This window comes from Protopterus annectens, chromosome 16.part0 (assembly GCF_019279795.1).
Source record: "Protopterus annectens isolate FY-2018-M chromosome 16.part0, PAN1.0, whole genome shotgun sequence".
In the NCBI taxonomy this organism is placed as follows: Eukaryota; Metazoa; Chordata; order Ceratodontiformes; family Protopteridae; genus Protopterus; species Protopterus annectens.
In genome coordinates, this window is record NC_056750.1 from 520,053,907 (window position 1) to 520,081,894 (window position 27,988).

The 27,988-nt window shown below is 40.6% G+C and overlaps 1 protein-coding gene across 1 annotated transcript in view; it reads right to left on the minus strand.

Annotated features, from left to right (window-relative positions):
• Nucleotides 1-27,988, minus strand: part of DYNC2I2 (dynein 2 intermediate chain 2) — a 1,029,522-nt gene that overhangs the window by 549,280 nt on the left and 452,254 nt on the right. The window contains exon 6 of the mRNA XM_044058572.1: nucleotides 5,108-5,217. Coding sequence (XP_043914507.1) covers nucleotides 5,108-5,217 — 110 coding nt within the window. The remainder of the gene's footprint in view (nucleotides 1-5,107; nucleotides 5,218-27,988) is intronic.

Consider the following 27,988-nt stretch of genomic DNA (forward strand, 5'->3'; position numbering starts at 1 on the left):
TTACAGACATGAACACTTTATAATCATGGTTTAGTTCTGAAATGAGCCTGTATGAAGCTGGATCTGATGGATCTTTACCCTCTTTAGGCATTACAGCTACCACTGCTTTCTTCCAGGGCAGTGGCACTTTTCCTCTTAAGATACTGTGAAACAAAACATTACAGATCTTTATCAATTTTTTTCCTCCTAGCTTCCAAACTTCCACATAAATACCATCTAGTCATGTGGATCTCCCTGTAGATTGGTTATGCATCACAATTTTTATCGCATCTCCTCCTATCCTGTTAGTAATTGAGCCTCATCTGCCTCTAACCTTGGCATATTTAATTCTTCCATAAACATTTCTATTTGTATCTTTTCTTGATTTTCATATTTCTCTGCTTTCATGGAATTTCTGAAATATTTCTAATACCTCTACAGGATCTCTTGGTAACTTCTTTGTTATAGGCTCCCTAAGTTTGGCGACAGCCCTTTCTACTTTCTGTTGCCTGAGTCGTTGTGCTAAAAGTTTTTGTGCTCTGGTGTTATCAAAAACAGTTGCTTAACAGCAATATTTCTAAGCTTGTGCATATTATCAAGGTAATCCCTTATTTTCTGACTAGCATTCTGCAGTTGATCCTCTTCTTGTTCTGTGAGATTCCCCCTATTCTGCAATACCTTAAATTTTTTCAGTCCTTCTAAATAATTCTTGTTACTTTTTAACCATAGCTCCCTTTCTTTTATTTCCACCCTATTTTTAAACTCCACCTTAATTTTATCCCACTCACTAGCTATATATTTAGAAAAAATTTCTATCCTAACAGCTCCTGATTAATTTCCACTACCCATTCCTTAAATTCCTCTTTTTTCAACATGATAGGTGGGGAAGCGCTAATTTCTCATTTTTAATTCATTATTCTGTGTTTTTATTTTAGCTATTATTGGCACATGATCTGATAAAGTTTCTGGGTGAGTATCAAGACCTTCAATTAAATGCACATGTTCCTGTGAAATGTAAATTCTGTCTAGCCTAGCTCAGTTTTTATATCTTGGGGAATAATATGTAAATTTGTTCTGAACACCTGTTACTGAATTCACGTCTTCCATGCCAGATATTTTCATAACTTTCTTCAAAAATCTACCCTCCTTTGTTGTATTTTCCCTTCTGGGTCCCCCAGACATATCTTCACTGCTGCAAATCAAATTCCAGTCCCCACCTATAAGTAATACTCCTTGCTAAAACTGATAATTTCTCCCATAATTTTCTTAAGCTCCATTATAGCAGTTTTAGGTGGAATGTAAACACATGCCAGTAGCCCTTTAGCACTACAAATCTGCCATTATCTTTATCTTCTTTTATCACTATTGGAGCTCCTCTTGCAAGTAATGTTAGTACTCCTGTTTTCCTTTGTCCCAGCTATTTCCTGAATAACCATCCTGAAAAACCTTTCTTTATCAAATTCACATGTTCAGCCCTTTCTAAGTGTGTATTATGTAACATAGCTATTTGCACTCTAGATTTTTTAATATAGTTCACTACTTTTTCTTGTTTGTATTGATCTGTGAGGTAATTTACATGTAAAGACATTAAGGAAAGCATCATTGTATTAAAAAGTTATTATTCACACCTTTTTGTTAAATGTCTTGTTCTAGCTTTTGTGTTACATGCATACACTTGCAGGTTGAACTTTTATGCAGTTGTTTCTGGTCATACACAATTGAGCCTATATCACATCTTATAAAACTTTTTATTTTATTGAAAGCCCTCATACAAAAAAAAACAAACACCCCCCAATGACCCCCCTAAAACCTATTAACTTTATACTAACACAAAACTATGTAAACCCTCAAATATTGAAGTTTTACCCTCCTAAATAGGAACAAAAGTCCCAAACTGACAGCCACACTCACTGACTTCAGTTAACCTAAAAGAAAGGTCATCCATGCAAAGACTCATGGTACAGCCTGTACTTCGGCTAAGTGCCGATTGGTTTTGTCTTATCTTTACAGCAATCCTAGATGGAAAAACCCTTGAATGTGTTCAGAGAACATTAACTACCTTGGGAAAGCCCCTGAATGCTTTCAGAGAACATTATCTCCTTTGGGAAAACCCCTGAATGCCTTCAGTGAACATCATCTCCTAGATAATTTCTTTCACCAGACTGTAGCCAGTTTCTCTTTATCAGATTGTCTCCATGAGACAGGAGAACCAGGCAAGCAGTTTCTTTTCATCAGACTGTTTCCATTGAAACATGAAGACCATCTGCAGAACTGTTACTGACCATACACACATTTCCTAGAAAAAGCCTCATAATATTCAATGTTCTTTTTCATTTACTTGCTCTCTGTTAAAACTTGTTACTAAATCAATCTAAAGTCTTTAATCCAGTCATTTCCCCATGCAAGAATGAGTAAAAGCACATTCATTTTTCTTTTATCATGCTTTTCAACCAGGCTTTTTTTTATACATTGCAGTACCTACATTTCTTAAAACTGAACAAGAAGAGACAGAAGAAGGGAGAAAGAAAAGAAGAAAAAGGATCAGGAGGACCGGTTTACAATTTCCCATTACACTTAACTGAAAAAAAAATTTAGTTTATAGCATGTAAAGAAAACCACATGCCACAAAATTGGTAGTATTTAAGAAAAAAAAAACCTTTAGTTACACTTAACTTTCTCCATTCTCTACCCTTCCCCAAAACACTTTTCTGAACATTAATGACATGATGTATGGCATATGCTTTAGAGTCCTCCACAAGTCCAACAAATTCTGAAAAAGTCCAATACTTCTTCTGAAAAAGTCCAATACTTCCAGATTTTCTTGTTCTGTCATATTTCACAAATAATTACTGCATTTTAATCCCATAGTAAGTTACTGGTTTTATTACTGTTCATCTCCGAAATCCTGTCTCTGCTTCATTTCTAATGTACTCTCGATTCTTCTAGTAAATTCTCGCACTGCCTTCCTTCTCGCCAACATTTTCCGTTGAAAAATTTGAAAACATTTCAGAGGTATAGTCCCTCTGTGGTCTTTATTACCAGAAGAACAAGAATCTCCTCCTGTTTTACAGCTTACTTTTTGTTGGAGAAACTTTTGTATTTCCTCCTGAGCATGTATTTCATCAAAAAAATAATTTTGTCCCTTCAGAGAAGAATACTTTGTAGACAGCTGGGTATAGCAATTTGAATCTCACACCTGCACCTCGGCATTCCCTGAAGAGTGGAATAAATTTTCTCCTCTTCTGTCTGGTGTACAATGAGTAATCGTTGTCCACAAACACTCTGTCTCCCACTTTTATTACTTTGTCCTTCTGCCACAATTTTGTGAAAATCAACACCTTCTGCTGGTAGGACTGCATCTTTACTATTAAAGGTCTAGGTTGCTTTCTTATAGCCAGGTTTGGAGCATTCACATGATGTGGTCTTTCAATTAACAATTCCTGTTATGGAATACCAGTCCATTTGCTTACTTGTGTTTTCATAAAACTAATGCAGTCTGTTCCTACCAACTTCTCTGGTATAGCTGAACATCGCAGGTTTTTCCTACATGATCTGTCCTCTAATTCTATTATTTTTTGAAAACGTCTTCCTGAGCAGTCGCATATTCAGCCAGGCTTTTCTTTAGTTTGACCTCTGCTTTTTGCAGCTTTACCACCTCATCTGAATATCTATTTAAAGTTTCTTCCATTTTTCCAGCCTTTTGTTATTTGTGCTGATATACTCAATCAGTGTTTTCTTTATTTTAACCAGGTCTGTATGCAGCTGTCTTGTATCTTCCTGTAGATTACTGGAAGTCATTTCTGAAGTTTGCATTGCTTTTTGCTGAACAGCTGCAGAACTTTCCCAGTCAGTGTTTCTTCCACACTTTTTGTAGCTGATTTTTTTCCAGGTCTTCTGTATTTTGTTCCTGGCATCCAGGCAGTCCACTTACTAGCTCGTTTCTGAAATTTTCCTATAAACACAAGTCTACTGGCCTTCTCTACTGAGTTTCTGTTTTCACACTGGGAGAGCTAGAAACAAGTTGTTACTCAATGCACAGTCATCTTGGAAGTCTCTTGCTCTTAGATGTTCAGGAAAAAATACTCTACAAACTGCATCTATAATTAATATCTTTGTCAAGTACTCCAGTTCATTCAGCTAAATTTTCACTAATATATTCCACACATTTAGTATACGCTTTCCACTCAGAGATGCCAGTAAACTGCAGGCATTTATGTTTTTCTCTATCTTCTGTGTTTATTAATTTTTCATCTAGCAGTTTACTCTTCACTTCTGAGGAAGCCATTCTGTGTGAAATGCCTTTAAATCCAGATATGAACATGCAGATAAGCTGATTCCATATATTCCATCCTTTTATCCAAAGAACCAATACAATCCACAACACCTTGTACAATTCAGTCACAGTTTGTTGAAATCTAATCTTACATAGCTTGCCCAGATTTTTTCTTTCATGGAGTGTAGCAGACTGCAGTGACCAGTCCCCTGCGTTCTAAGTGCAAACCTGATCTCATGACAACTCAATTTTCATCCAGAAAACTTAGTTGAGTAGATTTTTTTATTATTTTTAGGCAAGAAGACTTGCATGTCCAGATCACAGAATTTCAGGTAACTGTAACACTTCTACTATTAAAGCAAGTGCTTCTAGCAACAAATATCTACCTTTGAAACAGGGAGAGAGGCAACTCTCATAAAACACATCTTAGATGTTCTCTGCTGTGACAGTAAGTCCCTTGTAACTATTTATTTCTGATATACAACTGTTTACATCTTTTGTGATTGCACCTTTGACTCAGCTTGTGGCTGGAAACAGTCCACCCTGGGCCAGCCAGCTAACCTGATTAACAAAAAAGAAATTAAATGTGGACTAATCATTCCAAGCATTTTTATCACTTACTCCTTGATCACCCCCTGCCTACAGAGACCTTCTCCCATACTTATTTACAAAGATACAATGATGACAGGGAATATTGAGATTTGGGATGAGGGTGGCAATGCTTCGATTTTATTACTCATTTTCTGCTCAGCCTTTTCTCCCACATATAAATTTTAAGGTATTCCCTATTTATGAAAAGTTGGTTAAAAAAACTTGCTTTGCAATCTAAAGTATACATTTTACAACTTTTTTTACCTGGCAAACTGGTTCTGTATGACTTTCATCTGAAAATCCAGTCCTTGAAATGAGAGGATCATCTGTCTGGCTGGTGTCCCACACTAACACTTCTCCACTATATGTACCACCTGCAAATAATCATAAATGACAGAACACAAACTGAGTAATCATACAGGGAAACAGATGGTTACTGCTGCTGTAGATTCAAAGGTGATCATAACTTATGATTCCATCCCATGCTGGTGGCTTTATGTCCATGTCACCTCCATGCCAAAACATTTTCTGCCTGTAAAGGTTACTGCTCATTTAGCTTTAATGAAAAAATATATACAATAAAACAGATATCTGGTATAATGGAAGAAGTCATTATGTTAATCAATATGCAAAGTCAGGATTTCAGGCAAAAAAAAACTAACTTTACTCTTTATCCAGTATCTTAATTCCTCATGTTCTGATGAGTTTGGTTTACTTTGGAGCAGTCATTTAGCATGCAAAGAACACATCCAGGTGGTCTCGTGCAAAGGCAATAGGATATTGGATTCTAAGGGTCACAATACAATTAATTTGTAAAGCAAGTTCCAAATTAACTGGTCTGCAGACCTTTTACCTATAAGCCGCCAAATGCAATAAGGTTACAAACACAATGACATATTATTTAACAGTGTAAAAAAAACAAAAAAAAAAAAAAAGACATCTAAAAGCAGAAAAGAAAAATAATTCAGAATAATATGCAGAAATATAAAACACTGACATTAGCATCATGAAAAATAACAAAATGGCATAAACTACTATTCTGCATATAGAGAAACTCAACCATGGAAACGTCTTAGAAAACAGATCAACAATAGCAAATAAAGTTTATAATACAAAGAAAATGAAGATAAGATAAAAAGTTAAATTGTATTACATTATTGTAATTAGCCACCATCTTGAAAGCAATGGCATTCATAATTTTCTCCAAGATAGTTCAGTAATTTATTTCCAAAAACACTATAACTAGATTCATTAAGTATAACTAGGAAGAAGGTCCCAACTAGCACACAAATCTTTCTGAAAAACTGTTCACACAGTGAAAGAAGAAAGCTGTTTTTTTCCCAAAGTGAGAGCACCTTCACTAGTGGATCTAAAGTAAGTAAGTGCAGGACTTAACTGATAACCTGATAGCTGTAGCAGCAACAAAGTTCAAGCTAAAGAAGCTTGAAAGTAAAGCAAAACAAAAGGAAGGCACACATTTTAATAGGTAACCAGTCGGCTTTTATTAAGAACGAGGCAGTGATGTTCAAAACTGAAAAGGAAACGAAACAAACTTTACTGACAGTATTTAAAATGCAGTAATATTATCAATGGAATGTATAGCTTCTAAAAGGAATTCATGATATAGTTTAGGAATAAACACATTAGCAGTTAAAGCTCTCCTGGATTAAAGAGTAAGAAGACAGGAGACATGGAGTGAAAGCTATTTAATATTCAGAATATGCAGACTGACTGGAAAGCCCATCAGTACGCCTATTGTAAATCAAGCATTACTTATACCAACAAGCCTGGTGGCAGTAGCAATCAAAAGAAAAAAGTTATGTATTCACCATAATGTTCCATGTGAGTTGTCCATCTCGCCATCATTCTGTACTTGTGGATTCGGAACAGATCTTCAGTTCTGACTCGGCCATTTACAAAAGCTCAAGGTCTCCAACTAGTTGTGGCTTACTCCCTAATCCCACAATGCTCTAGTGCATTCCCCAGATCTTGTCTGCTGGTATACTAATATGAGTACATAAGAATTCCTTATTATTTTTTAAGGCAAGAAGAGGGTCAGAGAACATTAGATGTCAATAATAACCTCTTGAACTTCCAGGAGCTAAAGAAGGCCGGGGTAGGAGGGGGGAATGTAAGAATGAAGGTGAGATGGACAACTCACATGGAACGTTATGGTGAGTACATCATTTCTTTATGTGAAGTTGTCCTATCTCGCCTTCAATCTGTACTTGTGGGACAGCGTCCCTAGCACCATCTTTCTTGGGTGGCTCACAGTATAACATTCTTCAGAACAGTGACCCAAAAGAGGCCCTGTCCCTGGAGGCCAAATTCACTTTGTAATGAGTGATAAAGGTATGAGGCCTTGCCCCATGTTGCTGCTGTACAAATGCTATCTATTGGCAATTTTGCACAAAAAGCTGAAGAGGTTGAAACAGCCCTGGTAGAGTGAGCTCTTATTTTGTCTGGCAGATGTTTGTTTACTGACTGATAGGTGAATGAGATGCAATTTGACAATCATCTGGATAGAGTGGTTTTTGCAACTGAAGCACCTTTCTTGCAGTCTGAAAAGGATACAAACAATTGGCCGGTCTTTCTAAAGTCCTTTGTTCTGTGTAAATAGAAATGTAAATGTCTATGTACATCAAGTTGGTGTAACATATATTCTGTAGCAAAAATGGAGATAAGACCACAGCATAAAACCAACGATTTATTGCGAACAAAAAAGAGCAAACAGGTACCAGCAGTAAGCGCTTTCACATAAAACAGATGCTTCTTCAGATTTCATTCAAAAAGAACAACCCCCCCCATATAAATATACTATCTAATCAAGTGAATTAAACAATCAATTAATCAATTTACTATTTCTTTAAAAATATAGTACTCTAAAACAAACTTAATTTAAAACATTAAAATTAAAGCTACTTAAATCTTTTGGAAGCAAGTAATGGTTTTATAGACGCCTTTTCATTGAGCCCGGGTGATTTGTCAGCTTGCAACCTAACTATCCAGTATAATTCTTTCTGTTCAGTGACATTTTTCTTATCTCCCAGCCTCAAACCACAATCTATACAACATATAACCAAAAATTGAAATGTGTGTGTTTTACTCATCTTTACGTGCTTAGCCAATGCACTTCTTTCAACATCCTCATTACGTATAGCCGAGAGATGTTCCCTAACTCTATCACGAAGGGACCTATTCGTCATGCCTACATAAAATGAATGACAGTCATTGCAAACTGCCAAATATATCAAATCATTAGTAGTACATGTAGCATTAACTCTAAATTCATATCTAACATCAGTCATAGATGTATAAAAATATTGTCTATACTTAATACTCTACATATATTGCACTTCCCACAGGACCTTAAATAAGGTTTTACCACTTGCTTATTTTGGGAAAGCTGTTTATTCAAATTACACAACAATCTCTTCAAATTCTTTTTGTTCTTATATCTAAAGTGGGGTTTAGCACCCACTATTTCTTTGATTTGTGCATCAGATTCCAAAATAAACCAGTTCCTTTTCACAACATCCCTAACTATATCAATATTATTAGAATATTGCAAACTTAAAGAGGCCCTGCTCATATTATACTTACTTTTTTTAATATTTTCAGATGTGTCCTTAACTTCCAACATAATATTGATCATATATGGTTTAGCTTTTGTACTTCTTAATTTTATAACCTGTCCAAGATTATGATTAATTTCTTTTGGTGTATACCTACGCTCAACCAACTCATTTCTAAAGGTATCCAAATTACTCTGAAAAACTGTATCATCAGTGTTTAACCTAGATATACGCATGCCTTGTCCCTTTATTATATTTTTATATACATAAGACGGATGCACACTGTCTCTAGATAAAATATTATTTCTTCGACAAGACTTCCTATGCACGGTAGTAGAAAGGACACCATCATGGTCTTTCATAATAACTACATCAAAAAAGTCTACTTTTGTTTTGGAGGCTTTCAATGAAAATTTTAGAAAACCTGTACTTTCATTTAAATACTCTACAAATTCCATTAACTGCTCATAAGATCCAGTCCAAATTAAAAAAGATCATCTACGAAACATTTATATAAATAAATGTATGCATTATAAGTACTAATCATTGAAATTACCTTCTCCTCCCATTGTGCTAGTACAATATTTGCAAAACTATTTGCACATGATGTACCCATTGCCACGCCTACTTGCTGTAAATAATATTTCCCATCAAATAGCATTACATTATTCTCCAAGATGATTTCAAGTAACATACATATTAAATCTATTTGCATCACATCATAGGTGCTCTTATTTCCTAAGTATGTTTTACTGCCTCTATGCCATAGACATGAGGTATAACTGTAAATAAAGAGCTTACATCCAAAGTTACCAACTATCTTTCAATATATGTTGGATGTTTAAAGTAGTGAAAGATAAATCACATAACAGTTGTTTACTGTCCCTCAATACATGTTCAGATTTTTCAACAGCAGGTCTGAGATATTTCTCAACAAAAACTGATAATGGGTGGGTAACCCACCCTCTTCCAGACACAATCGGTCTGAGTGGTAAATCTTTATATAATTTAGGTTGACCTTGAATCAAAGGTATAATAGGATGAGAAACTAAGAAATAATCCAACAACGACTTAGATATAATATGGCTTAAAAAACAGTCATTCAGCGCACTAAAAACATGACTACAAATTAAATCAATATCTAATAATGTTAAGTCCTTATATACCCGTACATCATTCAACAACTTCTTCATTTCATTCATATAATACATTGTATCTAATATCACAATACCCCCTCCCTTATCAGCTGGTCGAATACATATAGATTCATCATCCTGCAATGCATGCAAGGCTTTATATTAATTTGCTGTTAAATTGTAAAATTTTCCTTTCATATTTCTTTCACCCTTCATAAAAATGGAAGTCAGGTCATTTTCACATATATTGCAAAACGTTTCCAGAGTTGCATTTAACTCTGGTACAAATGTACTCATTTTTTTAAAATACATTAACAGAACTATTAGTGCCAAACATAGTTTTCAGCATCACATTATGTGCAAAAGTTTTTATGTCCAAGATAGTATCAACATACTTTATATCAGACGATGATATAAATGCCAATCCGCATTGAAGCAAAGTTTGTTCACACAATGTTAGTGGGCATTTAGATAAGTTAAATACCAGCGTGTTTAAGTCTGTTTCTGTTCCCACATCCTCTTTATCGTACGGTTCAGAGTTCTTTCCTGTAACGGCAGCCTTCGCTTCCTTCCTCGACTCACTGACTGGCCTCTCCTGGTCCATTCCAATTTGCGAATAGGTAAAGGGGTGGGGAGGGAATCTACTGAACATTGTATTGTGGTTGGTGCCAGTTCCTTTCTTCGCACAAGTTCCTGCATATTAGATTCTTTTAACACTGCAGGAGTCACCATAAAGTTGTCAGAGCTATTAATAACCAATCCATCAATGGAATGATTGGTCACAACAGCTACATTCACTGGAGTATTTCTTGATTTATCTACCAACTTAGGATTATGTGAATCCTTATCAGATAGTCTTTATTATTGGAAACGTGTTATAGATTCAGCATTATTCTCATAGCGTCTGGGCCAAGTGAACACATTCCCGGCCTGGAAATCTTTTAAGTCTCTATCAATTTTTTTTCTTTTTTTGATCTATTAGCTGTTGTTCAAAGAAATTGACACTATCACAGAGTCTGTTAACGGCTCTATCAAATACTAATACAGGAACAAAAAAAACGTAATTGTTGTTGCTTTAACTGTATATTCTGCAACAATGTTTCTTCAGTGGGCTTATGGAACTCAATCAAAAGTTCCATATATTTAAAGCTAGTTTCCAAGTTTATCTTTTGCCACCGCTTTAGCAATTCTGGGTAACTATCCCCTGACGTAGGCATGGTTAAAACTATTAATCCCCTTGGGACCATACGATGTGATAGGCAGGCTTCAAAATGTAGCCGCTGCCATTGTAGCCTCTTAAATTTATTTATTTAATTGTTTAACTCATGCAGCTTATTAATAAACAGTTTCTCATCATAATCAGATTGTCCATCAACCACCAGATCTTCAGAAGGTTCATATAGTAATAATAAATTAGTATCTCGTTGCAAAAGTTCATTTAAACTAGTGGTGGCAGTTACCTCAGCATGAGATATATTAATCGGCTCATTCATTCTGCCTTCAGCCATGTCCCACAGGGCTAGCACAAAGTGTAACAATAGGTAAATGAAGAGAACAACAAATGCAGCCACTATGGATGAACTTCACCTTCTCCAAAATAAGTTGGGCAGTAGAAAAATGTAGCAAAAATGGAGATGAGAAGACCACAGCATAAAACCAACGATTTATTGTGAACAAAAAAGAGCAAACAGGTACCAGCAGTAAGCGCTTTCACATCAAACAGATGCTTTTTCAGACTTCATTCAAAAAGAACAACAACCCCATATAAATATACTATCTAATCAAGTTAATCAATTAATCAATTTACTATTTCTTTAAAAATATAGTACTCTAAAACAAACTAAATTTAAAACATTAAAATTAAAGCTACTTAAATATTTTGGCAGCAAGTAATGGTTTTATAGACGCCCTTTCATTGAGCCCGGGCGATTTGTCAGCTTGTAACCTAACTATCCAGTATAATTCTTTCTGTTCAGTGACATTTTTCTTATCACCCAGCCTCAAACTACAATCTATACAACATATAACCAAAAATCGAAATGTGTGTGTTTTATTCATCTTTACGTGCTTAGCTAACGCACTTCTTTCAACATCCTCATTACGAATAGACGAGAGATGTTCCCTAACTCTACCATGAAGGGACCTATTAGTCATGCCTACATAAAATGAATGACAGTCATTGCAAACTGCTAAATATATCAAATCATTAGTAGTACATGTAGCATTAACTCTAAATTCATATCTAACATCAGTCATATGATGTATAAAAATATTGTCTATACTTAATACTCTACATATATTGCACTTCCACAGGACCTTAAATAAAGTTTTACCACTTGCTTATTTTGGGAAAGCTGTTTATTCGAATTACACAACAATCTCTTAAAATTCTTTTTGTTCTTTCATCTAAAGTGGGGTTTATCACCCACTATTCAACAGCTAATAGGTCAAAAAAAGAAAAAAATTGATAGAGACTTAAAAGATTTCCGGGCCGGGAATGTGTTCACTTGGCCCAGACGCTATGAGAATAATGCTGAATCTATAACACGTTTCCAATAATAAAGAACTATCCGATAAGGATTCACATAATCCTAAGTTGGTAGATAAATCGAGAAATACTCCAGTGAAGGTAGCTGTTCTGACCAATCATTCCATTGATGGATTGGTTATTAATAGCTCTGACAACTTTATGGTGACTCCTGCAGTGTTAAAAAGAGTCTAATACACAAGACTTGTGCGAAGAAAGGAACTGGCACCGACCACAATACAATGTTCAGTAGATTTCCCCCCCCCCCTTTACCTATTCACAAATTGGAATGGCCCAGGAGAGGCTGGTCAGTGAGTCGAGGAAGGAAGCGAAGGCTGCCCTCACAGGAAAGAACTCTGAACAGTACGATAAAGAGGATGTGGGAACAGAAACAGACAAACACGCTGGTATTTAACTTATCTAAATGCCTACTAACGTTGTGTGAACAAACTTTGCTTCAACGCGGATTAGCATTTATACCATCGTCTGATACAAAGTATGTTGATACTATTTTGGACATAACAACTTTTGTACATAATGTGATGTTGAAAACTATGTTTGGCTCTGATAGTTCTGTTAATGTTTTTAAAAAAACGAGTACATTTGTACCAGAGTTAAATGCAACTCTGGAAACGTTTTGCAATATATGTGAAAATGACCGGACTTCCATTTTTATGAAGGGTGAAGAAATATGAAAGGAAAATTGTACAATTTAACAGCAAATGAATATAAAGCCTTGTATGCATTGCAAGATGATGAATCTATATGTATTCGACCAGCTGATAAGGGAGGGAGTATTGTGATATTAGATATAATGTATTATATGAATGAAATGAAGAAGTTGTTGAATGATGTACGGGTATATAAGGACTTAACATTATTAGATATTGATTTAATTTGTAGTCATGTTTTTAGAATGCTGAACGACTGTTTTTTTAAGCCATATTATATCTAAGTTGTTGTTGGATTATTTCTTAGTTTCTCATCCTATTATACCTTTGATTCAAGGTCAACCTAAATTACATAAAGATTTGAGTAACCAACCACTCAGACCGACTGTATCTGGAAGAGGGTGGGTTACCCACTGAACATGTATTGAGGGACAGTAAACAACTGTTATGTGATTTATCTTTCACTACTTTAAACATTCAACATATATTGAAAGATAGTTGGTTGGTAACTTTGGATGTAAGCTCTTTATTTACAGTTATACCTCATGCCTACGGCATAGAGGCAGTAAAAACGTACTTAGGAAATAAGAGCACCTATGATGTGATACAAATAGATTTAATATGTATGTTACTTGAAATCATCTTGGAGAATAATGTAATGCTATCTGATGGGAAATATTATTTACAGCAAGTAGGCGTGACAATGGGTACACCATGTGCAAATAGTTTTGCAAATATTGTACTAGCACAATGGGAGGAGAAGGTAATTTCAATGAATAGTACTTATAATGCATACATTTATTTCTATAAACGTTTTGTAGACTATCTTTTTTTAATTTGGACTGGATCTTATGAGCAGTTAATGGAATTTGTAGAGTATTTAAATGAAAGTACAGGTTTTCTAAAATTTTCATTGAAAGCCTCCAAAACAACGATAGACTTTCTTCATGTAGTTATTATGAAAGACCATGATGGTGTCCTTTCTACTACCATGCATAGGAAATCTTGTCGAAGAAATAATATTTTATCTAGAGACAGTATGCATCCGTCTCATGTATATAAAAATATAATAAAGGGACAAGGCATGCGTATATCTAGGTTAAACGCTGATGATACAGTTTTTCAGAGTAATATGGATACCTTTAGAAATGAGTTGGTTGAGCGTAGGTATACACCAAAAGAAATTAATCATAATCTTGGCAGGTTGAAAAATTAAGAAGTACAAAAGCTAAACCATATATGAGCAATATTATGTTGGAAGTTAAGGACACATCTGAAAATATTTAAAAAAGTAATTATAGTAAGAGCAGGGCCTCTAAGTTTGCAATATTCTAATAATATTGATATAGTTAGGGATGTTGTGAAAAGGAACTGGTTTATTTTGGAATCTGATGCACAAATCAAAGAAATAGTGGGTGATAAACCCCACTTTGGATATAAGAACAAAAATAATTTGAAGAGAGTGCAATATATGTAGAGTATTAAGTATAGACAATATTTTTATACATCCTATGACTGATGTTAGATATGAACTTAGAGTTAATACTACATGTACTACTAATGATTTGATATATTTGGCAGTTTGCAATGACTGTCATTCATTTTATGTAGGCATGACAAATAGGTCCCTTCATGATAGAGTTAGGGACCATCTCTCAGCTATTCATAATGAGGATGTTGAAAGAAGTGCGTTAGCTAAGCACGTAAAGATGAATAAAACACACACATTTCGATTTTTGGTTATATGTTGTATAGATTGTGGTTTGAGGCTGGGTGATCAGAAAAATGTCACTGAACAGAAAGAATTATACTGGATAGTTAGGTTACAAGCTGAGAAATCGCCCGGGCTCAATGAAAGGGCGTCTATAAAATCATTATTTGCTGCCAAAAGATTTAAGTAGCTTTAATTTTAAAGTTTTAAATTTAGTTTGTTTTAGAGTACTACATTTTTAAAGAAATAGTAAATTGATTGTTTAATTAACTTGAATAGATAGTATATTTATATAGGATTGTTCTTTTTGAATGAAGTCTGAAGAAGCATCTGTTTGATGTGAAAGCGCTTACTGCTGGTACCTGTTTGCTCTTTTTTGTTCGCAATAAATCGTTGGTTTTATGCTGTGGTCTTCTCATCTCCATTTTTGCTACATTTTTCTACTGCTCAACTTATTTTGGAGAAGGTGAAGTGCATCCACATTGGCTGCATTTGTTGTTCTCTTCATTTACCTATTGTAACATATATTCTGCCTTACTGTCATACTTGGGGAAAAACTGAAAAGTCTATGGACTAATTTAAGTTGTATTCTGAACATACTTTTGATAAAAATTATGGGTTTTGTGCGAAGTGGGAGACTGTCACTGTGAAAAAGTGTATAGGGGGGGGTTGACAGATAATGTTTTTAACTTCGAAACCCTCCTAGCTGAAGTGGTAGCCACTAAGAAAACAGTCTTCCAGGTTAAGAATAAGAAGTTATGTACCTACCATAATGTTCCATGTTAGTTGTCTTCATCTCGCCTTCTTTCTTGCTGGATGGGTTCAGAGCCAATCCTCGGCTCCGACATGGCCTTTTTCTAAAGCTCGAGAGCTATTTACCAGCTCGAGGCTTCCCCTTATCCCACAATGCTAGGCGTCAGATATCCAGATCTCGTTTGGAAGAGCTAACACCATGGAAAAAACCACACTAGTTCCCATCAAAGGTCTACCTACAGTGCTACAAACAGAGGAGGACGTAACCTAAAAACAAGGTCAACCGTAGGAAGAAGGCCTCAAAAGGGATTCTTCTCGGTCCTGACCAGGCTAGGGGGATGGAGGGTGGGACGCAAGAAAGAAGGCGAGATGAAGACAACTAACAAGGAACGTTATGGTAGGTACATAACTTCTTAATGTTAAGTTGTCTATCGCGCCTTCATTCTTGCTGGATGGGACAGCGTCCCTAGCACCTTAGCCCTGGGTGGCTCATCAAAACAGACTCTTGAGCACAGTGGAACCAAAATCAGCTCGACTCCTGGAGGCCATATCCAACTTGTAATGCGAAATGAGGGTATGAGGAGTGGCCCATGTGGCTGCAGCACAAATAGATTCCATTGGAAGTCTAGCCTGAAAAGCTACTGACGTAGCCAATGCTCTGTTGGAATGAGCTTTTGGTTTTGCAGGGAGTTCTTTATGTCTCAGTTGGTAAATCCAGGTAATAATGGAGGCCTGCCACCTGGACAAGGTTACCTTAGAAACTGGCAGGCCCTGCTTCCCCTCAGCATAGGACAGGAAGAGTTGATCTGATTTTCTTGACTGTATGGTCCTATCCAAATAAAAACGTAACTGCCTGTGAACGTCCAAATAGTGTAACTTTTGTTCAGCTCTGTTTGAATAATTAGGAAAAAAGACAGGAAGATCAATAGTCTGATTGAGATTTGTCTCTGAGGGTATTTTGGGTAAAAGGGAAGGATTAGTCCTTAGTGAAACTCTATCTTTGTGAAAAATAAGATATGGAGGACGAACACAAAGGGCTTGAAGTTCCGATACTCTTCTGGCCGAGGTGATGGCTACTAAGAAGATAGTCTACCAGGAGAGCAACTTTAAGGAACAAGAAGCTGCAGGTCCAAAAGGAGGAAGTATCAAGTTCAAATCCCACGGAGGGGGGGGATCTTTAACCGGGGGTCTAAGTAAAATAGTCCCTTTAAGAAAGGCCTTACAAAGTTTGTGAGACATGATACTGGACTCTGATAGGCTAACCTGAAAATTTGCGATAGCAACCAATTGGACCCTAATGGTGACAGCTGAGGAACCTGCTCGAAAAAGTTCCGCCAAAAAATCTAAAACATTATGGACAGGGGCTGTAAAGGGGTCTATCTTTCTAGCCTCTGCCCAGAAAGAAAAACGTTTCCACTTACTAGCATAAGTCTTTCTAGTAGAAGGTTTGTGCGAAGAAAGTATGATTTCGCGCACTGGCTGAGAAATAGGTGGAAGCCTGGCTAAGGTTGGAAGTGGATTAACCAAGCTGTGAGGTTGAGAGAGTGAAGGGATTGGTGCAGCCCGCCCGACTGATGGATCAAGAGGTCTGGCAACTGGGTCCAGATTCCAGGGCTGCTCCAGCAGGTGACGATGCAGGAATGGGAACCAAATTTGTTGAGGCCAGTAAGGAGCAATGAGGATCATCCTAGATCCCAAAGCGGTCGCTTTCTGAATCAGTTTTGGAATTAAGGGAAAAAGAGGGAATACATAGAGCAGACCCCAGGGCCAATCGTGAACTAGAGCGTCTCTGAGGGAATGGCCTGGGAGGGGGAAGAGAGTGAAGAAGTCGCTGCACTTGCTGTTGAGAGGGCTTGCAAAAAGGTCGCAGCAAGGTTGACCCCATCTGCGGAAAATTTTGTCCGCTACTAACTGATTGAGAGACCACTCATGAGGCATAAGGATTGCTCTGCTTAGCCTGTCCGCTATGACATTGGACTTCCCGGAGATGTGCGTTGCTATCAGAAACTGTTGAGAGGAGATCGCCCACTGCCAGAGTCTGAGTGCTTCTCGACATAAGGGATAGGACCTGGTTCTGCCCTGCTTGTTGATGTACCACACTACCGACATATTGTCCGTCTGAACTGCAATAGTCCCGGTAGGTAGAGAGCCCTGAAGAGCTTGCAACGCTAAAAGTACTGCTCTCATCTCCAAGACGTTTATGTGCAGATGGTACGCTAGGGGTTGCCAAGTGCCCTGGACAGTCCTGCCCTGAAAATGCCCCCCCCACCCGATCAGGGAGGCATCCGTTGTCACTGTGGCAACCGGAGGAGGAAGTACAAATGGTCTGCCCTGAAAAACTTGAGGGGAGGCCATCCAAGAAAGGTGGTCTTTGCATGACTGGGTGATTATTATGTTGTGAGACATCGGAAGCTGTTGAAAAGACCACTGGGTAAAAAGCATCCATTGAAGAATCCACATGTGAAAATGAGCCAGCGGAAGTAATGTGATTGCTGCTGCCATGAGACCCAAGGTTTTCAGTACAAATCTGGCCTGAATTCTCTTGCATTGTAGTAACGTTTGAACATGTCGGCGAATGTCTGATACTCTTTCTAATGGAAGTTTTGCCGACAGTTCTTTTGTGTTTAATATGGTGCCTATAAAGGTTATAGATTGACAAGTCGACAACGCAGACTTTTCGAAGTTTATAGAGATACCTAGCTCGGAGCAAGTTTGGATGGTATAATCCCTGGCTCAGATTAGCTGATGCCTGGTGGAAGCAGTTAGGAGCCAGTCATCTACATATGGAAACACCTGGAATCCTCGCCATCTCAGGTGAGCCGTAACCATTGCCATACATTTGGTGAACACCCTGGGGGCTGTGGTGAGACCAAAGGGCAGGGCTCTGAATTGACAGTGATTGGCTCCCAGCCGGAAGCGGAGAAACCTCTTGGAGCATCTGTTCATTCTGATATGGTAGTACGCATCCTAAAGGTCTATGGAGCACATCCAAATGTCCGGACCCAAAAAGGGTAGAATGGACTGAAGCGTGACCATCTGGAACTTCATTGTTTGAACAGATTTGTTTAACTTGCTAAGATCCAAAATGGGTCTCCAGTCCCCTGTTTTCTTTGGTACCAAAAAGAACTTGGAGTAAATCCCGGATCCTTGCTGGTCTGCTGGGACTGGCTGGACGGCTCTTTTTTCTAGCAGTTTTGAAATTTCTAGTACTGCTTGTTCCCTTAGACTGAGTGTATCATCTGGAAGGGACCTGTTTGTTTGCATGGGGTGTGGACAAAGGGGATTTTGTAACCCTCAGATATGATAGACTGTACCTATTTGTCTTGTATGAGGAGTTGCCAGGCTTCTGGGTACAGTGACAATCTTCCCCCGAGAGTGGACAGTCGGGCAGCCCCTCGGGGTGCTGAAAGGGTTTGTCAGAAAGAGATTCCCTGCTACCCTGATTTTGCGGACCCCCTCTGCCCCTCAGGCGGCGTCTGTTGTTGTTCCCTCCTCTGCCCCTGGAGGGAAACTCGCCATGTGTGTCAGGCACGACTCCTTCGGGTTTGCGAAATCACATTTTTCCACTCCTCTGACCTTTAGGGTATGGTCTAGAAGGAGTAGAAAAATGGACTCCCATGGCAGAGAGAGTCTTCCTGCTCACATCTGGTAAGGGTATCCTTCACCTGTGGTCCGAACAAAGCCGAACCATCGAAGGGGGTATTAGTGAAGGACACCTTAAAGAGGTCAGCAAAGTTACATAACCGCATCCAGGCATGTCTTCTCAAAGCCACGCCTGTGCCTGCGGCTCTCTACTTGCCCCATCGGCTGCATAAGAAATGAGCCGCATGGAGGAGTTGACTATAGAATTAAGGGTCGCCAGCTGGGAGTTAATCTTTTCCTGAGACCCTGCAGCAGATGGATCCTGAAGGGTATCACCCAGTTCCTTAAGGAGATCTCTTTGAAGGTGGGTGAAATGGCACAGATAGTTCAGCGACTGCATGGAAAAGGTCGCTGAAGAGAACATCCGCTTCCTGTACCTGTCCATTGTCCTAAATTCTTTATTAGGTGGATGGACAGGCACTGAAGGGTCAGCCAACTCCTTCTTAGTGGCTGCTGCAACCACCATGGCATCAACAGGGACACCCTTTGTAAGAAACTGTTTGTCGGACGGGGCTGTAATGAATTTTGTGGGCCTGCGGGGAGTTGGTTCCACTGTGTCCGGGGCCGTCCACTCCTTCAGAGCCACTACTTCCATGAGCCGGTCGAAAGGCGGAGACACCCAGGAGGTGGAAGGGCGAGAACCAAACGCGTCCAGATACACCGACTCGTCCTCAGAAGGGTTGAGGGCGGTCCAGTTCCCCCTCTGCTTAAGGATCTCAAGGATGTCTGAGAAGGAGACATCCTCAGAGGGGGATCTTGGGGACCCTTCCGAATCCTCCAAGTCGGTGTCAGAGGTGACTGACTCGGGGGAGGCAACATGCTTCCTCTTACATTTTCTCTTCCGAGGGGGCTCCTCTGAGAGATCAGGGGAGGCCTCGGAAGAGGAAGATACACCCAATGGGGCTACCTGGAGCACTTGTTCTCCACGCTTGGGGTCAGGAGGGTGGACAGAGACCGACGCAGGCACCATGGGGGGAGGAGCTGAAGGGGTCGATCACGGAGCCGACAACGGAGTCAGCACGCTCCTCATGACCTCAAAGGTGCCCCTATCAGGCAGAGAAGAGGGTCCCCGCTCCGAAGAGACGTGAACCCCTCCCGGCACAGAGAGGGACGGCTCCGAGGCTGATGTTGGGGTCGAGCTCACCTGCACCGAGGCCCCGAGAGGGAGAACGGGGTCGGACAAGGGTCCGATGCCACTTGCCCCCTTGGAGCCAATGAGGGAGTCTCTGCACCTGGATCCCTCCAACGATGGAACCAATGAAGAGATCGGAGCCAACGAGGGAGCCAAAAGGTGGGGTATCGGCTCTGCCGTTCCAACGATTCGAGCCCCAACAAGCTCTGGCTCCGAACACGGTAGTAGAGTCGGAGGAGGAACTGTTGAAGAAACAGGGATAGCCACAGTCTGTTGAGAAGGGCTAGTCAACATTTTGGCCAGTGCCTGCAACTTAAGGAGCCTACTGACCACCCTAAGTCATGATCAGATAGCCTGGAGGACCAAGACGAATGGGATCTATGGCTCCGCTCCGATTGTAGTAATGGGGACCTGGGAGCCGAGCGAATGAACTCTAAAGAGGGTGATCTCAAACGCTTTCGGCTCAGAGAAGGTTCTGATAGCAAAGTCGGAGCCGACTGAGGTCTCGAAGTGTCGGTTCTGGCTGGAACCAACAAAGAGGCAGAAGCTCCGCTCGGCGTCGGCTCCGAACAGGGAGCCGACTGTTTGGCAGGCTTTAAGGATTTCCCCGATGAAGACTTGGCCGGGGATCCTTCTGGCTTTAACAAGCCTCTCAAAATGAGCTTATTCCTATGCTCCTGCAGGACTCTCGGCCTGAAAGCATGACAGACCGAACAAGAGTCCTGCAGGTGTAGGGAGCCCAAACAATAAACACAAGAAGTGTGACCGTCTGTCAAAGACATCTTCTGACAGCACGAGTCGCACTTCTTGAAACCTTGGTATCTTTAGACATGGTAAAAGAGATACCAAGGGAAGTTTAACTAGTGCTTAAAACACTATACACAGACACACACGCACTAGAACTAACAATACAATACCACTATAACTACAACAGTTATCACTAACAAAAACTTAACACAAAAATTATATATATATATATATATATATATATATATATATATATATATATATATATGTATATATATATATATATATATATATATATATATATATATATATATATATATATATATATATATATGTATAACAATACTATAAAGAGACAGGCCTAACCACTACCCCAAAGGGGGGGGGGGGGGAAGAAAACTGTAACAACAGAAAAAAGGAGATCTTAAGTGGGGTCTAAAGGGGTTACAGGATCTAATAAAACTAATAGAGAAGAATATCTAAATATAACAACAACTCTGACAGTAAAAAAGCAGTAAAAGAATTATATAACCTGGAGCCAGTAAAAAACGCAACCTCGTAGCTGAAGCAGCAAACGAGATCTAGATATCTGACGCCTAGCATTGTGGGATAAGGGGAGGCCTCAAGCCGGTAAATAGCTCTCGAGCTTTAGTAAAAGGCCGAGTTGGAGCCGAGGATCGGCTCCGAACCCATCCAGCAAGAATGAAGGCGAGATAGACAACTTAACATCTTCAATTCACAGGATGACACATGTTCAAAGGGGGGAAGAATTAAATGGGATAACATAAAATGTAGGTTCTATGGAGGTAGAGGTGGTCTCAGCATATTAGTACCTCTCAAGAAAGCTTTAAAAAGTCTATGGGACATAATGTTGGTCCTCCTTCTCCAAAATGAAAATTTGAGATTGCTGCCAATTGAATTTGAATAGTAGCTGCAGCTGCACCCTCATTAAAAAGCTTTGCTAATTCCAGAATGGAAGATATAGGAGCTGAAAAAGGCTCAATATGATTTTTTTTTACGGCCCAGAAGGAAAATCTTTTCCATTTGCTCACATATAACCTTCTCGTAGAAGTTTTGTGAGAAGAAATCAGGATAAGTTGCGCTGAAGGTGAAAGTTTAGGTGGCCTGGCTATGTTTGGAATTGGAGCAGCCAAGCGGTCAAATTGAGGGTCTGAACAGATGGATGGAGCATTCCTGACGGATGGGTCAGAAGATCCGGCACTGGGTCCAGGATCCAAGGCTCCTCCTGAAGATGAGGTCATAAGAAGGGGAACCAAATCTGACGAGGCCAGTAAGGGGCTACAAGTATTAAGGTTCTTCACAATGCACTGGCTTTCTGAAGAACTTTGGGAATCAATGGAAACAGAGGGAAGGCATAGCAGAGACCCGGGGGCCAATCATGTACAAGTGAATCCCTTGGGGGTTTCCCCAGAGGGAGGATTAGGGCAAAGTAGCTGCTGCATTTGGTATTCATGGGTGTGGCAAAAAGATCGCAGTAAGGTTGGCCCCATTTTCAGAAAATTATTTCTGCTGCATTTTGTTTCAGGGACCGCGTTGCTATCAGAAACCGCTGAGAGGAGATCGCCCACTGCCAAAGTCTGTGTGCCTCTCGATATAAGGGATAGGACTTGGTTCCGCCCTGCTTGTTGATGTACCACACTACGGACATATTGTCCGTCTGAACTGCAATAGTCCCGATGGGAAGAGAGTCCTGAAGGGCTTGCAATGCTAAAAGTACTGCTCTCATCTCCAAGACATTTATGTGCAGGTGGCATTCGAAAGGTTGCCATGTGCCCTGGACCGTCCTGCCCTGAAAATGCCCCCCACCCACCCGACCAGGGAGGCGTCCGTTGTCACCGTAGTGACAGGAGGAGAAGGAACAAGTGGTCTGCCCTGAAGGACTTGAGGGGAGACCATCCACCAAGAAAGGTGTTTCTTGCAAGACAGGGTTATTAAGATGTTGTGTGACATTGGAAGCTGTTGAAAGGACCACTGGGAAAAAAGCATCCACTGAAGGATCCGCATATGAAAGCGAGCTAGGGGAAGTAGTGTAATGGCTGCCACCATGAGACCTAATACCTTCAAGACAAACCTGGCCTGGATTCTGTTGTTCTGAAGGAGGATGTGAACATGTCTGCGAATATCTAGAACTCTTTGCTCGGTTAGTTTTGCAGAGAGTCGGACTGTGTCCAAGGTGGCGCCTATGAAGGTAATAGACTGACAAGGCAGACTTTCCAAAATTTATGTAGATACCTAGCCCTTTGCAAGTATGAATTGTGTAATCTCTGGAGAGGAGAAGCTGACGCCTGGTGGTGGCAGTGAGGAGCCAGTCATCTAGATATGGAAACACCTGGAATCCTTGACGCCTCAGATGAGCTGTAACCACTGCCATGCATTTGGTGAACACTCGAGGGGCTGTAGTGAGACCAAAGGGCAGGGCCCTGAACTGGTAGTGACTGGCTCCCAGCCGGAAGTGGAGAAACCTCCTGGAGCGCCTGTGCATCTTGATGTGGTAGTAAGCATCCTGAAGGTCTACTGAGCACATCCAATTGTCCTGACCCAGAAAGGGTAGAATGGACTGTAGCGTGACCATCCGGAACTTCGTTCTTTTTACAGACTTGTTTAGTCTGCTGAGATCCAATATTGGCCTCCAGTCACCTGTCTTTTTTGGTACCAAAAAGAACTTGGAGTAGATTCCAGATCCTTGTTGGTCTGCTGGGATTGGCTGGATGGCTCTTTTTGTTAGCAGTTTTGATATTTCTAGTACTGCTTGTTCCCTTAGACTGGGTGGAACGTCGGGAAAGGGTCCTTTTGGCTGAGTTGGGGTGTGGATAAAGGGAATTTTGTAACCCTCGGATATAATCGACCGTACCCATTTGTCTTGGGTGACTGAAAGCCAGGCTTCTGGGTACAGTGATAATCTTCCCCCGACTGCCTCCGAAGGCAGACAGTCGGGCAACTTCTCAGGGATGCTGGAAGGGTTTGTCAGAGAGTGTCTCTCTGCTACCCTGATTTTGCGGACCTCCTCTGCCTCTAGGGCGGCGTCTGTTATTGTCCCCCCCCGCCTCTAGAGGGGAACTGACCTCTTGCGTCAGGCGCGACTTCTTGTGGTTTACGGAACCACATTTTCCCACCTTTCTAACCCTTAGGATATGGTCTAGACGGGGTGGAAAAATGGACTCCCACGGCAGAGAGAGTCTTGCCTTCTTGCTTGCATCTGATCAAAGTATCCTTCACCTGAGGTCCAAACAAAGCTGAACCGTCAAAGGGGGAGCTAGTGAAGGACGCCTTGAAGGAGTCTGCAAAGTTACAAAGCCGCATCCAGGCGTGACGTCGTAAAGCCATGCCTGTGCCTGCATCCCTACTCGCCCCATCGGCCGCGTAGGAAATAAGCCGCATGGAGGAGTTGATAATCGAATTCAGGGTTGCCAGCTGGGAGTTGATTTTGTCTTGAGACCCCGCAGCTGTTGGATCCTGTAGGGCCTCACCCATTTCCTTGAGTATGTCTCTTTGAAGGCGGGTGAAATGGCACAGGTAATTCAGCGACCGCATGACAAAGGTCGCTGAAGAAAACATCCGCTTGCCATACCTATCCATAGTCCTAGACTCCTTGTTAGGAGGATGGACAGGTACTGAAGGATCAGCCAGTTCCTTCTTAGTGGCTGCAGCCACCACCATGGCATCTACCAGGACACCCTTGGCTAAAAACTGTTTGTCCGAAGGGGCTGTTATGAATTTTGAAGGCCTCCGTGGGGTAGGTTCCATTGTATCAGGGGCCGTCCACGCCTTCCGTGCCACCACTTCCATGAGGGGGTCAAAGGGCGGAGACACCCAGGAGGTGGAAGGGCGAGAGCCAAATGCCTCTAGGTAAACCGACTCGTCCTCGGAAGGATTGAGGGTAGACCAGTTTCCCCTCTGCTTGAGGATCTCAAGGATGTCCGAAAAGGAGACATCCTCAGAGGGGGACCGTGGGGACCCTTCCGACTCATCCAAATCGGTATCAGATGTGATGGACTTGGGGGGAGTCCACATGCTTCCTCTTACATTTCCTCTTCCGAGGGGGTTCCCCTGACGGATCAGGGGAAACCTCGGAAGAGGAGGATATTCCCAACGGGGAAACCTGAGGCATTGGATCTCTATGGTCAGGAATGAGAGGGTGGGTAGAGACCGCAGCAGGCACTACAGAGGGAGGAATCGAAGATGGAGTGGAAATAGCCACTGTCTGTTGAGAAGGGCTATGAAGCATCTGGGCTAGTGCCTGAGACTTAAGGAGTCTACTAACTACCTTCTCGAGGTCATGGTCCGACAGCCTGGAAGACCTAGAGGAATGGGATTGATGGCTCCGCTCCGAGAGTAAGGGAGACCTCGGAGCCGAATGAACGGATTCCAAGGATGGAGACCTGGACCGTTTACGGCTGGCAGATGGCACCGACACAACTTTCGGTACCGACTAAGTCTTAGAAACATTGGCTCTGGCTCGAGCTGATGTAGAAGACTGCGTCTGAGAAACATCGGCTCCAGCCGGAGCCAATGAAGAAGACTGCATCTTAGAAACATCAGCTCCAGCCGGAGCCGATGTAGAAGCAGTCAGAGCACCACCAGTCGAAGGCTCTGAACACGGAGCTGACGGCTTGGGAGGCTTTGAAGGCTTCCCCGATGATGACTTGGCTGGGGAACCTTCAGGCTTTAATAAGCCTCTCAAAATGAACTTATTTCTGCGTTCCTGCAGGACTCTCGGACTGAACGCATGACAGACAGAACAAGAGTCCTGCAGGTGCAGAGGGCCCAGGCAATAAACACAAGAAGTGTGACCGTCTGTCAGCACGAGTCACACTTCTTGAAGCCCGAGACCTTGGTGTCTTTAGACATCCTAAAGGTGAAGGACAATAACAAATATACACACACACACACACACACACACACACACACACACACACACACCCCTTAACACAAATCTAAGTCAGTCACACAGACAATTTCACCTGACAATTTAAGGAAAAGGGGAATGGGCCCAAAGGCCTAACCTTTTAAACCAAGCAAGGGGTTAGGATTTTAATGGGATTTAAGGGACCGGAAGGAAGTTATGCTAAGAAGAAAAGCTAATGGGATGGGTACTAACAATAACTATCTAAAACTGACTAAATTAGAGAAAATTTAAGAAAATATTAAATCCAACCTGCAGAGCCGGTAAGAAACGCACCTCGCAGCTGAAGCGGCAAACGAGATCTGGGTAGTTAGCGCCTAGCATTGTGGGATATAGGGTAGCCTCGAGCCGGTAAAAATAGCTCTCGAGCTTTAGTATAGGCCGAGTCGGAGCCAAGGATCGGCTCTGAACCCATCCAGCAAGAATGAAGGCGAGATTGACAACTTAACATTAACTGTTTAGTGTAGTGCTGCCTTATTAATAGAGCATTTTGTCTTAGACATGTTTAACTGTAGCTTACCTCATTAGTTAACTGCAGCCTCATTACTAATTGTTTTTGGGTTCTCTTCTGAGTACTGTTTAGTGTCAGCTTAACAAAATAATGCTTCTTTATCTAGTGTATATTATTTGTTAGAATACTTAGTTGTAGTTCAGCTACACTATTTACATGTATGGGGCTAGTCAGGAACTAGATCCTGTGACCAGATTGGAAAATATAATTTGCGAGTGTACATGTTAGTGCTGCTTTTTGCAAAATCACATACACATCTACAAGGGACTTACAGAAGTGATTTATACACTCCTGCAATTTTAGAATCTGTTTGAGCCTGCATTCATAGTTTCAGAAGACTCTGAGGTACGTTTAAACACAGTCGCATGCTAGTGCAACTCTGTCGACCATTTTAAACTCTAAGTAAATGCTAATACTGGTATTAGAGGTTGGCATTCATTTGTGTGTCTCCATCCTGTTTAGATCAGCTTACACTACATACTGTGTCTACAGCGTACTGTAGTTTTACTTGTACAGTATTGCCGCACTAATATATCACACTCGGCTTCTGCTCCAAGGTGTATTAACACTTATCCCTGTTAGCTCCATATAAAATATAGTGTTTTGCTTTTTGGTAGCATGCCTAAAGTGACCTCCTTATAATTATTCCATCCCCAGCATTTATATGTACATGGGCGATTGTAATGTGTGTCGGGGTGTTCATCATAAGAAAGGAAGCAGTGTGTTTTCTTTAAGTAGCTGTTTAGCTGTTTGTATAACAATCCAGAATAATTGTATCTTCAGTATATTGGCCTCTGATGATGTAAATGGATGTATTTGTCATACTTGAAGTGCATGGAGATAATTGCTCCTGACGCATTGTTTCTATACAACCAGTCTCACTCTGCAACCTCCTCCTCACTTACTGCTTGCCCTCCCATCCACATTTATTATACTATCCCGCACCACTCCACACTCCATACCACCCTTCTCACGGACATTTTATGACTGATACCTCATATACACACTCTACCACACCCTCTCACTACAACACTCATCTCATACTATCAAAGAAACACACCTTACGCACACTTCTCTTACTCAATCCACAAACAATGTTCTATAAAGTAAACACACACTTACTAATCTATCCTTTTACAATTTCTGCTCTACTCATTCTTTTCATTGCTCACTACATACCATACTCAACTTTATGACAACACCCCATCACCAGGGCAAACAGAAGCAATAGGCAATCCAGTAAAACAAATAAATTTCCCCATATCACCATGTGATCTAATCCCCTCCCATACCATCTCTTTCGTACACAATCAGCATTTAGCTAAACAAAACTCCCATTCCTCTCAAAGACAGGCTAAAATAATTTACAAGCGTACTAAATTCTACCTACACCTACTTAAAACACTTTCATGCAGTTGTGACATTCACCCTAATCCAGGACCTACTACAACCACCAACACAAACTTAGATCAGCTAAATCCTCTATACCACAGACCAACCCTCCTCTCTCCTCTTTCTAAACCTAAATGTAAGAAGTATATTAAACAAAATTCATGAACTTCATATGCCCTATATAAACCAGAAATCATGTTGCCAACTAAAACATGGCTAAAGCCAGAGCACCACAATAATGAGATCACAGCTCCTGGTTACAATATTATACGTAGAGATAGAGTGGGGGAAAAGGGGGGAGGGGTGGCAATATTATTCCAAAACCATCTCAACGCTGAATTACACGACGGCAATCCCCCTGTAGGCAACAATGTAGAACTAATCCTTGCTAAATTAAAACTAAATCCCAACAAACATATAGATA